Raw genomic sequence first — 15120 nt, 5'->3', positions numbered from 1 at the left:
AATTTATTGCTCTTCATTGTCACTGTATAACAATGGTTAAATAAATCCATCTCGCTTGTTACCCTGCTGAAAGATGGAAGGTGGCAAGTGGCCTGCTTCCTGTAGCTGATTGGTACTCAAGTGTCTACACTTGTGTGTTATAGGCAATTGTCAGCTTTTAAAGAAACCTTCTCCTTCAAAATGCTGCTGAAGGAGATAGATCTAAAATAAATATGTAAATAAAAATTCAAGCTTCTGTTTGTCGAAACATCTGTCATATGCTGGAAGAGAAATGCAGTGTGGAGTTTAGGGCTATAGTAAGGAGCTGGGAAGGAAGAAGGGATTGGATCTGAACTGGTCTGGAGCACTTTGCCAAGCTAAAAATACACCACCCAGTTAGAGCTCTTGAGCAATAAAGTTGTTTCTGAGGCTGGTTGCGTAACTTTGCTCTGAAATGAACTCGCTTCATCCCTCTTCTGGTTTTCTTTCCACCTCTGCTCTGTGTTTGGAGCAGGCTGATAAAATTACACAGTTAGAACAATGTTAACCCAGTTGCTGCTCTGTAGCCTCTCAGGTTTTCTCTCTCCTCTCATACTGACTGTCTCTTGAGTAACCACACCAGACCAGAAGATTATCTTAACTAGTCGCATGAATGTCGGGGTTGTGCTAATGGCTGGCCTCAATACAGCAGGCAATCACAAAATATGTTTTTAAAAAGCACTAAATTAGGAGCCTGAAGTGTAAAGAGCTAATAGAATGATAGTCTATAGATCAAGGTCATGAGGAGTGCAGAGTATATGTTTTAGGCCTTACATTTACATTGGAAGAAAAATGTGATTTATCTGTCATATGCTTGCAGTGTTCAAATGTTACAGGAACTGGGTAAATTTTAGCTCAGTAAATAATATTTGTTGTATTTAATATTTATTGTATTAGTAATGGCTATGTTGTGTTTTCTCTTAGACCATTAATAGCAATTAGAGTGTGGATTTAAAACAAAATATCAGGATGTGCAGTTGTGCATTTCCTTGTTAAAGGGTCTGGCATGACACTAACAGCAACTTAGAAGATCGCAACTGTACCAAGTGGCTTTGGTGACTAACTGACTGTCTGCATTTGACAGTTGCTGCAAGGCTCTTTCTTCTTTCAACCTGTAAGCAGAAATACTGTTTTTCTGATAAACTGATGCTCAACCAATTGGTTCTGTCATTTATAGGATCAGTGATGACATGAAGCTGACTGACCTGGAACTGGTCAGGCTGGCGAACAATATTCAAGAGTTACTTTATAATGCCTCTGATATCTGCCATGATCGTTCAGTCAAGTTCCTCATGGCAAGAGCAAAGGTAAGGAGCATGGCGACTCTTCATTAGGGACTGTAGTGACAGGACAAATGGTAACGGGTTAAAACTTAAACAGGGGAAGTTTAGATTGGATACAAGGAGGAAATTCTTTCCTGTGAGGGTGGTGAGGCACTGGAATGGGTTGCCCAGGGAGGTTGTGAATGCTCCATCCCTGGCGGTGTTCAAGGCCAGGTTGAACGAATGTCCCTGCCCATGGCAAAGGGGTTGGAACTTGATGATCTTAAGGTCCTTTCCAACCCTAACTATTCTATGATTCTATGGCTCAGACTGCTGTTGGTGTCTCGTCCTTAATGAGAATTTACTCCTAAGTTACTGGTTTAATAAGTAAGAGTTCTGAAGTAGCATTCTCAATTGAGATTAAGTTACCTAACCATTCTGTGAACTGTTCCTGCTGCCTCAGGCACTTGATCTTAATGCCCAGAGCACACAAGCATTAACATACTGTGCTGTTACCAGTAAGGTCATGTGGGTTTCTGCTGCTTTCTCTTTTTAAATGTTCTGATTTGCCACCTTTGAAGCTCCATGCAGAGAATGCAAATGTATGACAAGGTAGCAGCTTGCACTGCAGTCTGCCTTCTCTGTCCTATATAGGGTTAAGTGATTTGCCTCTTAAAATACTAGTAGCCGCAAGACATGCTGATGAGTTATTTCTTTACATTTCTGAATTTGTGTGCTTACAATGGTTTCCTTTGCCCATAGGATGGCTTCCTAGAGAAGCTGAATTCCAGTGAGTTTGTTACTCTTTCTCGCTTGATGGAAGGCTTTATTTTAGATACTGAGCAGATCTGCGGCAGGAAAAGTATGTCCTTACGAGGAGCACTGCAGAGTCAAGCCAATAGATTTGTGAACAGATTCCATGAGGAGAGGAAGACGAAGCTAAGGTATCTGTGTAGAAGATCTTTTTGTTCTTGCGTGAATAACTTTATCAGTCGTATGCCAGGCAAACACAATCGCTTGTTGCCTGAAAGACTAGTAAGCCAGAACACTGGTACTTAAGAGCAGGGGGTGAAAAAAACTATATTAAACACCAAATATTTTCAGTTGGTTTAGACTTATACTGTTTTCATAATTTAATTTCTTCAAACTGGATTGTTACACACTTAGAATCATACGTACCTAAATGAGGACAATAATTAGCTACAGGAAGTACTCAAGACTGACATCGAAGGGCAGATTGCTTTGTCTTAGGGGTTAAGTAACGTGCATCAAGTCCGTTCATTCTCATCCATCAAAAGCTCTTAAAATTCCATTATTTACACATTACTTCAGTGGCAGTGATCTCATAAGAATCTTTATTGCCTAGTGAAGTCTTTTGTCCTGTATGACAGATGGAATGAACAAACTCTGGTATCTCTAAGCCAATGCTGTGTTTTTCTGGTTTGCTCCTACCAGTTTTTGGGCACCTCTAGAAAGAAGAAAATGAAGATGAATAGCATAGCATTTTGGGCAAGTGGCTTTGTTTAAGTTACTGTAGCTTTGATTCCATGGTATTACAGGCAGGAGAAGTGTCAAGACAAGGCATTTCATTTTCTCAGCCTCCTCTCTTTTGTGTTTTTAACTAGCCTGCTTTTGGACAATGAGCGCTGGAAGCAAGCTGAAGTTCCTGCCGAGTTTCAGGATCTTGTTGATTCAGTGTCAGATGGCAGAATTTCTCTTCCTGAAAAAAAGCCAGCAGGTGTGTATCTTCAGACCTACTGTTAGCTGAATTGTTAGCATTAAATGTTGCTATGCTGTAGAATGTTGATGGACGTAATCCGATGTCACTCTTGATCTGTGTTTGCTTGCTGTCTCTGAAACTTCTTGTGCTGAACTTAAAAGAGTATTTATTTATTGAAACCCATTGAAGTGTTAGCACAGGGAAAGAGCTACTTTCTTATATAAGTATTCCCAGTGTAGAGATTTACTGTCTTTGCATAAATTTAGTCTTTCCCCAGAACATACCAGTGAAGTGTTGCAAGGGACCAAGGAGCACGAGTGTGTGCTCAGCCCCCTTGTGTTAAACAAAGCTTGCTCCTTCACATTACTTCATCTGCCAGTTGTTCAAATGAAAGGCAGCGTGCTATGTGGCTGCTCATGGAGGTGAAAACCCATGTGCATTCAATTATTTACCTTGCCACAGAAACCTCATTTGAACTCAGACAAGTCACTTTTTTCTCCTCATGCCCCATTTCCCTGTGTGCAAAGTGGGAATGGATAATGCATTCTTAACCTTGTGGGGATACTCATCCAGTATTGTAGTGATTAATGTGTGTGAGCAGCTAGAAGAAGAAACCATACATAGAGGGGGAGGAAAATGGCAGTAGATGAGTGAGTGAAAAGAAAATCAGGTAGCGTCACGGTGGAGAAACCCTGACCCTTCAACAGGTATATAGTAGATACAGAGAGTGTATTAGGCAGTAATCACTCCAGTTATTGAACACGACACCAAAATATGCTCATCGACCATTGCTCTTAAACTAAGCTCTTGTAGCTTCCTTCAAGAAGATAGGAAACTTGTGGCATGAAGAACTGCATCAGGAAGAGCTTCTACTATGAAGCCTGAGGAAGAAGTGTTTGAAACTAAAATATTAATATACCCAGCCAAGTCATTTGAGAATGTGTAGTAGAAAACCTAGTGACTTTTTCTGCTTTTCTTCTTCTGTTTGTAACCTTGTATTTGAAGTTTCTAATTACATGACAACTGTGGGGCTTTAGGGGATTTTTGGTCTAAAATACTAGCAGATGACAAAGTAACTTCACAGGTTGTACTAATTAGGATGGGTGACCAACTGTTTAATAAATACTGTAAAAGAGAGCAGTGCTCCAAGGATTGATGGTGTTTTTTTCCAAGACTTAGCAAGGGAACACTAGATTTTTAGAAACCAGCATTTTTTGTACTTGTTTTTAGTTCAACTTGTCCCTTTTCTGTTCTTGCCAGCGTATCTAGCTACTGAAGAAAGAAAGCCAGCTGAATTCCTTATTGTTGAAGGACAAAAATATGCAACAGTTGGGTAAGATGCACTCTTTTCTGTTATCAGTGCGTTAGTTGGCAAGAGCTTTTGAGTAGAACTGTGATGAATGCTAATAGCTTTAACAGTCTTTTAAAGGTAAAAAAACCCTTCTCTTTCCACAGACTAGATTCTGTTTAGTTCCCAAACAGTTCTAAAACATTGCAAGCTCTTCTGTGCATTCAAATGCTGTTTCTTCTCTGAAATTTATGGTTTCATTAGTTTTTACTTCCCCCCACCCCCCAATTATTTAATGAAAACACATAGTCATGAAAATACAGGTTTGTCTTCATACCACACTTGTTATTTCTTGCAATATAGGTTATCTCTGTTAAAATCATAGAATCATATAATAATTTGGGTTGGAAGGGACCTTTAGAAGTCATTTAGTCCCCATCCCTCTGCTAAAATATCTGTTCCCATCCTTCTTATAAGCCCCCTTTAAGTACGAAAAGGCTACAATAAGGTTTCTCCAGAGCCCTGTCTTCTCTACACTGAACAGCCCCAAAATACATGAGTCTACTCGTGAATGATTGCTTATCTTACTCAGGATAAGAAATAAGATATGGGCTGTCTCAGAAGCTGCATACGCTATTGCTTTGGACTGGAAAGTAGTTTCTTAAAGCTGGTTGTATCAAAGACATTTTAAAATATGATACTCACATACATCTTTCATTTAAAAGCATGCTGTGTTTCCAACAACTGTGAGGCTTGGGCATTAAATATGCACGAGAGCGTTTCTGGGGAGGGAGTAAAACCTGAAAGATCTCACTCCCCAGAGTCTTAACATCAATTTACCCCAAACTTAAAAGTTCTGATTTACATAATGTCTTTGACCAGCTGTCATTTTATGAGTTGCTTCACGATGATATCATTGTTCAGTTAGAAGCAGAAGCTGATGGCTCAGAATTTCTGTGCCAGCCAACTGATATCATTATAAAAGATCATTTCAGGTTGAGTAGAAGCATTTGAACATGCTTTAAAGGATAAAATTGAATTAACGGATGGTGTGTTTGATAATCCATCTCTGCTTATTTGAAACTTGATATATTTGGCTTTGTGAAGCAATAGTCAGCTTCATGTTGGTGCATATATTTGTTTCGGTTCTACACATTTTTGCATATAGTTTCATTGTATTTAATCAAATAAAATGCGTTCATGAAAAGGAGCCCAAATAATTCTCCAGGTATTTATATCCCAGTTCATTGTTCATCATCTTTGTGCACTCTGCTGCTTCAAGGAAGAAAGAGATTTAACTTTTTGAAATGTTAGAATATCTACTCTGAACATTTGATCTTGCCTTTGTTTTCTTGCCCCCTGTGTATTTGAATTCAAAGGAGCATAAGTGCTCTTTCTGGATTCCATCCAGTAGCTCCCAAATTCTCCAGTGTCTGCTGAATTGAAGGGAAATGGCGGGTGTTGAGCATCTTTGAATATTTGGTGCCTTTTCTTCAAAGCTGCTTTATCTATTTGTGACTCCTTAGCATTCATTGCATCCTTTTCAGTGGTGGTTGGTGGTGGTCGTTGTCCACGTTCTCTAGATTTTTACACTTGCTCAAAGTTGGCCAGAATTATACAGCTGAATAAGACAGGAGCTTTGCATTATTTGTCCCCTGCCAACATCTACGTGAAGACTTCTTGTTCCGCTAGAACCACTAGTAGCTTTTTTGGAGATTAGAAAGTTATATCAAGGAACCTCAGAGATTTTCTCTCACTATGTTAAGTACTTTTCCAGGTGCCGCCCTGTGTAGTTGGGTATTCTTTATAACCATCTTTATGTGTATCTTATTTTATGTTTTACTTCTATGTCAGATCAGTTAGTGGGTTTATTTAATGCTATAACGTGTAGCATTAGGTAGCTTTCTGTCAGCATGACTGGCCCATGTTTGATTTGGTTTTTTTTTTTCAACGTCTTCCGTGCACTGAGATGACATTTGGCTGTTTCCTCTCTTGTAGGACAGTATTGTTATTAATAAGAATAATCCTTGAGTACTGCCAGTGTGTGGATAACATTCCGTCCATCACCACTGACATGCTTACCCGCCTGTCCGATTTACTGAAGGTATGGCTCTAGATGTACCATCTGTGCTAATCAGGGGTACCCAGGGCAGAGAACGTGTCTTACTCTGGGATGCTTCACATGTTTTTATGATTTCATATAAATGATACAAATTGTCTATAAATGATTGTGTTTGTTACTGTGCCATAAGGTGGCCTTTTAAACTAAGGGCATTAAAGATGCAATTGGTTATGTGAGTTAACTTTGGGAAGGCTGCCTTTCCTCTTGTTTAATGGGAAATCCCATCTTGTTGTACTTGTCATAGCTGCTTGTCCTTCAGGCTGGGTGTAGAATTAATGCTGCTGAAGAAAAAGCAGTTTGGTCTCAGATGCCACAGAGATATATCTATATTCGGAGTGGAAACAAGTCCCTGGGTTTTTACAAGTCAGTAGAGGTATAGTCAGTAGAAGCATGAAAAATAGTATGGGATGAAGCTTCTGTTGTAAAGATGATGAAAGACCAGGACCTGTTTGTCGTTTATTTCTCACTAGAGAAGAGAAAAGCTGGTAAAGCACATATAGAGCAAGGTAATATAAGTAAACAATAATAAAAGGAGCACAAGAATGCACCTTAAAACGGTCATGTATTTATATAGTTTCCAAAGCCTAGCAGTTCATTTATTTCAAGGTTTTCACTTGTGTCTTTACCCACAAAGGTTGTGTCAGATATTGAGAGTTCTAAAAATCAGCATAATCAATAAAAGATTAAGAGATTCTACTCTTCAGAAGTATATTGTACTTACGGTAGGGGCAGGGAAGGTGAAACACAGCCTGGGAGATGGATCTTTAAATAATCCTCCTGTTGATAGTTCTTACCTGAATAACCAGATGCAGATACACTCCTCCCTGTAGTCATCATTCAGGTTCATCCATGAACCTTTCCCTTTGAAAGCAGTGTCCAAGGGAAATCAGTAAACCTGGAGCTGGGAATGCCCCTCTTCACCTCTTGTTCTCCAGTTGCTGCTTCACTCAAGTCTGGCAGCACCTTTTTGCAGGCAGGTAGAGTAGCAGGAGATGCCTCAGACATGGCCAGATTTGCATCTACTTCTCTCCCCCTCCCATATCTTGTTCCAGCTCTGTGTTTTATTTTATTCCTCAGTAGTCACACATCATATGCAGTTTAAATACTGTATTTCCTATCTGGCAGCAAGGTCCCATCAATTGAAAAGATGACAAGAACAGCTAGCAAAAATAAAAGCTCATTTGCTACTGCTTTGAACAAAGTAAGAGCCATTCATTTGTCTTTGCAGGTCACCACACATTTTGACAGCTGTCAAAGTTTGCAAGCTTTGAAGGTAGCAAGATATGATGGAAACTGCAAAGAGTTTCCAGTTAGTGGAATTCCAGGCTGTTTTGACCTGTGGCTGCAACCAGAGTGAGCTGGCACCTATTTTATCATGGATAAAAACACGATCATAGTTCCTGGAGTTGTCTAGGTGGTGCAGACGAGAGGGCTTGCAGCCACAGTGCCAGAACACAGGAATGATATCCTCCAAACAGTCACAAGGAGGGGATATTGCTCTTTCAATGGTTCAGGCATGCTGCTCCCTCACTGCTTTGTCTGCAACAGGCTGTCCAATAGCTGAGTAATATGCACAACAGGCAGGGCGAGAGGATGAGTGTCTGTCATGCTTTATAAAGCATGTTTTTAATGGTCTGCCACACAGTCAAAGAGTTAGCACTATAACTTCAGAGAAGCTTAGGCTGTGTAGGATACAGGTCTTTGGCTCAGTGGATCTACTACTGAAGTCCACCAGGAGGCATAAGAAAAGGTTTTGCTTTGCAGGAGGAGGAGATGAAATGACTGTCAGTTTCAGAACCTGACTTCCGTCTGAGAGCAGAGTAGATTATGCCTCTCAGCTCAGGGACCACACATATTTCAGGTTCAGTTGTGGCACTAGGTCTGGGTTGCTTTTCTGGCCCTCGATACACAACTTGGGCAGCCCAGAGCAAGTGTGCGTGGTTCACAGTGCTCCTCAGTTTTGGGACTGACTCCAAGCAATAGCCAGAAAAATTGTTTCCTGTTTTTACTTGAGCTGGGTTGAAATTTGTGGGTCTGTTCTTGCATTATCGTGAAGCAAGACCTGTGAAGCAGGATTGTGTGCCCCCAGAAAAAGGAGCTCTCTGCGAGTGAAATCCTCTGTGCTGCAGACACAAGCTGCAGGGTGATCTTGTCACAATTCTTGTGAATCTTTCTTCAGGTGCATGGAACAGTCAGCTCTCTGTAGGTTTTTGTCTCCCAGTGTCCACCCCAGTGTCAATAGGACAGTTCTGTTCAAACATGAGCCTTGGGACTCACTCGGTGCAGGAGACAGGGACAACAGCAATGGCTCCTCTGTCTCTACTGCATTACCCAAGCCACTCTAGATTGTCTGGTGTCTCAAGCTGGGTGATGGAGCAGAATTCCAAAATAAGACAGAATATGCTAAAAGGAACTGTGTTACTGTCCAGAGACTTTGCTGGCCTGTGTGCATGGTGATAACATTTTTCCTGGAACTAAGGAAGATCAAGTCATGAGTTGCCCACTATATCTGGAATTCTTACAGAATTGGGTTTTGACATGGCTTAACATCATCTGTACATAATTTCTTAATCTTGGTATTTTATAGTGTTACAAACACAGATGCAGCCACCTCAGCAGCAGTGAGTTTCAGTGCTTTCAAGTTTTCTTTAACATCAGAAGTGGGGAAGGTCTAGAGCCAGAACAGAAACTTGTTCTTTTCATGTTTTTCCATTCTGATATTGCACTTGTCTCCTCTACTTAGCAGAAGTAGTGAGATCTTTACCCTTCACTCCATCCAAGCCCCCGGTATGAGAAGCAGGTTTTATAGATTCCTAGTACAAAGCTGGTTTTGTGTGCTGCTTTCAAAGCAAGGCTGAACATAGTGTGCAGCAAGTCTGACTTGCTGCTTTTCTTTCACACTCTTGAAACCTCACCCAAAGGTCTCGTAGAGAACCAGAGATTAGTCACTGAATTGAAATCACTGTGGTTTTAATACTGGTATTTCCCTTTGCTGAAATGCTGCCTTGAGTGCTGTAGCATAAGCTGAGTCAAAAAATACTATGGGCCAGTGACTATTGAGAGTAGTTTTGTCTTAACAGTTGTGGACTCCTCTGCAGTACAGAATATGAAACTCTGGAAGTGGCCTTCATAATAATCTATTTAATCTTGCAAAGTTTTATTGATGGTATTTCTAAACTGTGGTTATGTGTAGTTAAAGAGCCAGCATGCATTTTCACTGCCTGTTTTTTCTTTCTCGCAGTATTTCAACTCTAGAAGTTGCCAACTAGTGCTTGGGGCTGGTGCGTTACAAGTTGTTGGTTTGAAAACAATCACTACAAAAAACCTAGGTATGGATTTCTACATTTTAAAATCTCAAAAACACCCTGAACATTTGTGTTAAGTTATGTTTGGTGGTGCTGTGCATGGAACACAGGGTAGTAAGCCCTTGCCGGTTAGGCGGTAAAACATATATAAAAGCTGACTGTCTGATTAAGGGTTGCAGTAAAATCCATACAGTTCCTTTGCTGTCTACCAGACCACTTTAGATGTAAAGCTTTGCTGTGTTACATGAAGGAAACAGGAACAAATATACGAGCTAGAAAGTTTTCCGTGACAATGTTTTGCCTGTGGGAAGGTATAGCTGCTTTTTTGGTGGTGACTTAGGCACGCTTGGGAGCTGCTTAGTGTTCAGATCTTGAGACTGGGGATAGGTAGGGGAATGCAGCCAAACCCCTATCTCCCTGTGCATTTCGCTGAGCTGTGCTGGGCTCTCCGCCCCATGGTGCTGTATTCTGTCATGCTGTGTCCACACATAGCTCCTGTGGGTTATAACCACATGTCAGTAATGCACAGAGGGATTTCTGTGGGTGGCTCTGGATCAAGCAGTCTTTATGTGGCTGAATGTCCCGGCACAGTCAGGTAGCTTAAGAACTCTGTGGCTGTGTGCTGAATCCAAGTTATGATGTGGGTTAGATTAGAGTTTCTCATTTTCAGTGTGCAGCTATTTAGCTGAATTGCCAGCTCCAACTTACCCGCCTGGACTGCCTAAGCTGCTTTGAGGAGCTGGGGAGAACTAGGTGCCCTGCTCCATGCTCCAGAAAAGTCTGACATGCTACTCGAGGCCCCCAGTTTTAAACTGTCTCCTGATATTAAGAGCCTTTAGTTGATGGTTGAAGCAAGTGTTCAAACTTTCAGGATGTCCTGATCACCAATCTGCCTTTCCCTTTTTGAAAGAGAAGTAGGAGGACGAGTTGAGGGGGCCCATGAGCCAAAGTGTCAAAGCAGACAACACAGAAAGAAAAGCTGGCTCAGGTCTTTGCTCCAGAAGGCTTAGCCGGTGTGGTGACCATGCTAGCACTGCCATGTGTCCTTCTGTGGCTCAGGCCCTGTTGGACAGCACGGGGGAAGCTCAGCTTTGGAAATCCTGTTGGTGCCACAGGCAAGAGCAGGTTATGAGCAGCTCAGCAGTGGCAGGGCTGGGTGTTTATGTACTTCTCCTGCAGAAGAAATATCGATGCCTTGAGAACGTGGCTGCTGCCGAGGTTAGGTAGCTGATGAGTCAGGTCTTTGGAGATCTCTCCGATGTCTGCATGTGCTCAGGGCTCAAAATGTCAAGTAGACACTTAAAGCCTCTTGTAAAATGAGTCCCTTGCCCCATATCTTACAGAAGCTGGGTTTTATCAGCCAGGTACTAGTCTGGGGCGCTCACTGGGTGAGGTTTCCCAGTGGAAACAAACACCTCCTGTTTTAAAAACTGAATAAAGGCATGTTAAATTGTCAGATCCGTTATTTATGTTAAAGGGGATACAGTCTGTGCAAAATGACTCTTCCTGTGTAATAACAAAGTTATTTTTCTTTCCCTCTCTCGCTTCTGGATTTACAGCCCTTTCTTCACGTTGCCTACAGCTAATCGTACACTACATTCCTATTATCAGGGCTCATTTTGAAGCTCGTCTGCAGCCAAAGCAGTATAGCATGCTCAGGCATTTTGACCACATTACAAAGGTAATTCTTCTGCCATTTCCTAATGAAACACAAAGTTCTGCTTTTCAGATGTGCTCTGAAGAATATGAATGCCATTAGGTAGTAAATAAAACCTGCTTTCTTCCATTACAGGATTATCACGACCACGTAGCTGAGATTTCAGCAAAGCTCGTTGCCATAATGGATAGCTTATTTGACAAACTGTTATCCAAGGTAATGATTTATGGAAATAATTACACGCTCTCTAAATTTCAACTGGAGGTCTCATTGTATACAACAGTCTGGATATTTCAGATGGAGACATAGACTTTCCTAATCAGGACTTGTTTAAACTTCTTTAAACCATGTAAACACAGAGCTCTGCTGTGCTTGTGAATGTGTTTTGTGTTTAACATTTGCCACCTGGGTGTCATTTGCCCCCACCAGAAGAAGTCGTTTGTTTTCTCCTTCAGCAGTAACTTCAGAACTGCTTTGCTTGGTGCTTGGCTCTGGTGTTTAGAAACTGAAGTGCTCTCCTACCCTCAGCAATTTTATCCACAGACAGCTCTTATCTGCAGGCAGGCTGAGCCAGTTCTCGTTTCCTGCTCATCCCAACGGTGCCTCTTTGGAAGTGGGGAGGGTGTAATTTCCTGCAGCTGAGGAAACAGCAAAAACTGCTGAGGAGGATGAGTTTATGGAGGGGAAGGACCAGCCCATCTATTGGGCTGCAGGCCTGGGGACTAAAGGTCTGTGCATAGCAGTGTCTGCTGTGTAGCAGTGTTAATAGCTGACCCATGAAGTGTTCCTGGTGGTTTGCTTTCTGAGCACTCATGAGTGGAACAGGTTGGTCCTGAGCTGGATCCACTCAAGGTGGAATATGCTGACAGTGTGCCCCAAGATGAGATCTCCTGGGCCCATAGATCTAATGGAGAGAACATGAGCTTTTAGAGCTGAGTGTTTTGCTTTGGATCTTATGTTCTTTAAAAAGAAGCTGTTCCATGAGAGAAGTAAATCAATTATTTAGTGACAGATTTAGTTTACTGGCATGGACCAAGCTCTTCCTTGTAGGAGCTTATAAGAAGCAGAGGTTGGGGACGGACTGATGGAGCCTGCAGGGAGACAGCTGTAAGAGGCAGGATTTCTGTCTTCTTTGCTGTTTCTATTATTTGATTGTTTATTTTATATTGTGCTTTCTCTTTTCACCTGTTTCTTTGGGCTGTTAAACAGTGTTACTGAAACTCGGGGGGAAAAAGAGCCAAAGCATTTCAATTAGGGTTCTTGTGTTTGCACTTTTAAAACCATGTTTATGTCCTTTTCTAGAGATCAAGTAGTGATCTGCTGCTTTTTTGTTGTTGTTTTATTGTTTTTTTTCCCCATATAAAATTACCTGTTCTATGAAGTAAATAGACTTTTTTATCACTTTACCGCTTATCTCTTGCAAATAAGAGACAGATACAAGAATTTAGGTTATTGATACTGAACAAGCTAGCCCACAACAGACCAGTGACACTGCTTATGTTCTTGATGGTAGTGAGTATCCATCCCTTACTGTCCTTCCATCTTTACAGCCCATTCTCCCCTTCTGAGCTGGCATGAGATACAAACTGAGAATATTCCCATCCTTTAGAGTTCTCGAAGGCTTGAGTGAGAGTGCCTGGCTCACATGAATGCAACCCACACAGCACAGGAGAAAAGGAGACCACGTGTTGATTTTCCTCCATTCCCAACTTACCCCATAATTTGGCTCATCTTGTTCCTGAAATAATAAAATCTTGGCACTGAAGGCTGTGAGGAACATAAAACCAGGAAATGTGTAAACGGGCATGGCAGTGCAACCCATGTCACTGTGTCCTTTGGTTTGTGAGAGTCCATTTCAGTGGTGCCTGGTTAAAGTGATCACCTGCTTTGAAGTGTGTGAATATGAATGACTAAGCAAGTGAGTTTCACAGCAGTGCGTGTCCAGCATGGTTTGAAGACTGGCATTGCACAGTCCAGAAACGTGCTTTGTAGGAGACCAGCAGTTTGTTCCAGTAGGTGGGACGTTGACCTGGCACTTGGGTAACATGGGCAAGTTACTTCCCCATTTCCAGGCTGTGCTTCCCTCTGGGAGCTCTGTGGAACAGGTTCTGTCTTCACACTGCCACGGGATGAGGCTGTGCACTCAGGAGGCGCTTCACAACAGCATGGACAGTCCCAGCATCTGTCCATTAACTCTGGCAGGGAGATAAAGCAGGAACAGGGTATTTGCAGCTATAATTAACATGTTAAGAAGGCATAGGTTTTTATAAAGGGATAAATGTTCATGGAAAGAATCCAGTGGGAGTGCTGAGCTGCTCCTGGAGGTTGCTGTCTTGTGACTGCTTGGACAGAAGAGCAGTAATTTTTTTCTCTGATCCCTCATGGTATTATAGACTGTTGACCTTAGCTGGAGATAAAAATGGCCAGCACCTCCCAGGGCTGGAGCTCATGTTTCTCTCTGATGCCGTTGCTTTTCTCCCATCATGGTGAGGAGTTTGATGTGTCTGTAGTCATGCAAGAGCCATGGCTGCAGGTTGACAGTCCCCTTTGGCTTTACAGCGTACTGATACATAGTAAATTACTGTTGCCTAACTCTCATGCCTTGAGGCACAATCCTGTGTGCTTTGTGGTTGTCCCACACAGGGCTCCTGGAGCAATAAGCACTGTTTTCTGCTACTTCCCCTGTCAAAGCCAGGCCTTCCATAAGGACTTTCTCAAAGCTCCCCATCTCTTTCATTCTCTCACACTCAGGCAAGCTTTGATCTCTTTCACAACCCAGCCCAGCCTAAGAGAGACCATCTCCTCCAGTGTGTTTGTAAAGAATTCAGTTACAGTGATTCAGTTCTTCCACTGAACTGTGCAAGGCTCTGTGGGGAAGAATCGCCCTACCAAAGGTTCACCTACCAGTGTTTAACCCAGGCCTGTGCCAGCACAGCTTCTCCACCAGGAACTGAAGGGGGATGTTGTTTGGGTTTTTTCTTTGATAAATATGGAGTTTTCAGGAGCTTCCATTACTTCACACTTTCCTTTCCTTGTTTCTTCAGAAACTGGGACGTTTATGATCTCGGAGAAGTAGGTTTCTGTCATCAGGTCCTTGAGGGGCACATTCCTCAGAGGTAGAACTGCTTGTCTGTCGTTGACTCACACAAATAGGAAGGAGTGGGCCAGCTAGCAGGCCACATGGCGTGCATCTGTGGAGCTGGCACAGTGATTATTCTCTCTGTATCTCTGTTTCACAGGGTAGTGGAAACCAGCAAAAAGCAGTGAGCAAAGAGAAGCAATTCAGGGTAACAAAGATGAATAGATGGAGTTATGAAATCCTCAGATTTCATACTGTTTAGAGTGTTCCTGCTTGCTTATAAAGCAAGAAATGCTAAAAGACTATGATGTGAGTCCTTGGCTGAACCAGGTCATGCCCAGCTTTAATTTGTAATGTCCTAAATGAACCCTGATTCGTGATGGCATTAGCAACGCAGGGCTTCAGGTTGGGAACTCTCCTACATAAACTGTTTTAAAGTGGTAAGAAGGAGTAACTGGTTGTGGTTTTATTTCCAGTATGAAGTGAAAGCTCCTGTTCCTTCAGCATGCTTCAGGAATATCTGCAAGCAAATGGCAAAGATGCATGAAGCTATATATGATCTCCTTCCCGAGGAGCAAACTCAGGTGAATGTTATTTTTGACATCCATGTAACACCTCCTGTGCAAGTGCACATGAACTGGGTACCAGGAGAGACTTCTGCTTTGTACG

At 42.1% G+C, this 15120-nt stretch overlaps 1 protein-coding gene across 9 annotated transcripts in view; it reads left to right on the top strand.

Annotated features, from left to right (window-relative positions):
* Window positions 1-15120, top strand: part of VPS54 (VPS54 subunit of GARP complex) — a 51903-nt gene that overhangs the window by 32242 nt on the left and 4541 nt on the right. For all 9 annotated transcript variants that reach the window (XM_057423460.1, XM_057423456.1, XM_057423457.1 and 6 more), the window contains 9 exons: window positions 1196-1325; window positions 2043-2224; window positions 2906-3018; window positions 4270-4333; window positions 6287-6392; window positions 9652-9739; window positions 11275-11396; window positions 11508-11588; window positions 14928-15035. In XM_057423460.1, the coding sequence (XP_057279443.1) occupies window positions 1196-1325; window positions 2043-2224; window positions 2906-3018; window positions 4270-4333; window positions 6287-6392; window positions 9652-9739; window positions 11275-11396; window positions 11508-11588; window positions 14928-15035 (994 nt within the window). The remainder of the gene's footprint in view (window positions 1-1195; window positions 1326-2042; window positions 2225-2905; window positions 3019-4269; window positions 4334-6286; window positions 6393-9651; window positions 9740-11274; window positions 11397-11507; window positions 11589-14927; window positions 15036-15120) is intronic.

The sequence above is a fragment of the Pezoporus wallicus genome, unplaced genomic scaffold, assembly GCF_028554395.1.
Source record: "Pezoporus wallicus isolate ANWC-B61680 ecotype Strahan unplaced genomic scaffold, APGP_CSIRO_Pwel_v1 contig_4191, whole genome shotgun sequence".
In the NCBI taxonomy this organism is placed as follows: Eukaryota; Metazoa; Chordata; class Aves; order Psittaciformes; family Psittacidae; genus Pezoporus; species Pezoporus wallicus.
This window is presented reverse-complemented; position numbering and strand designations above follow the sequence as displayed.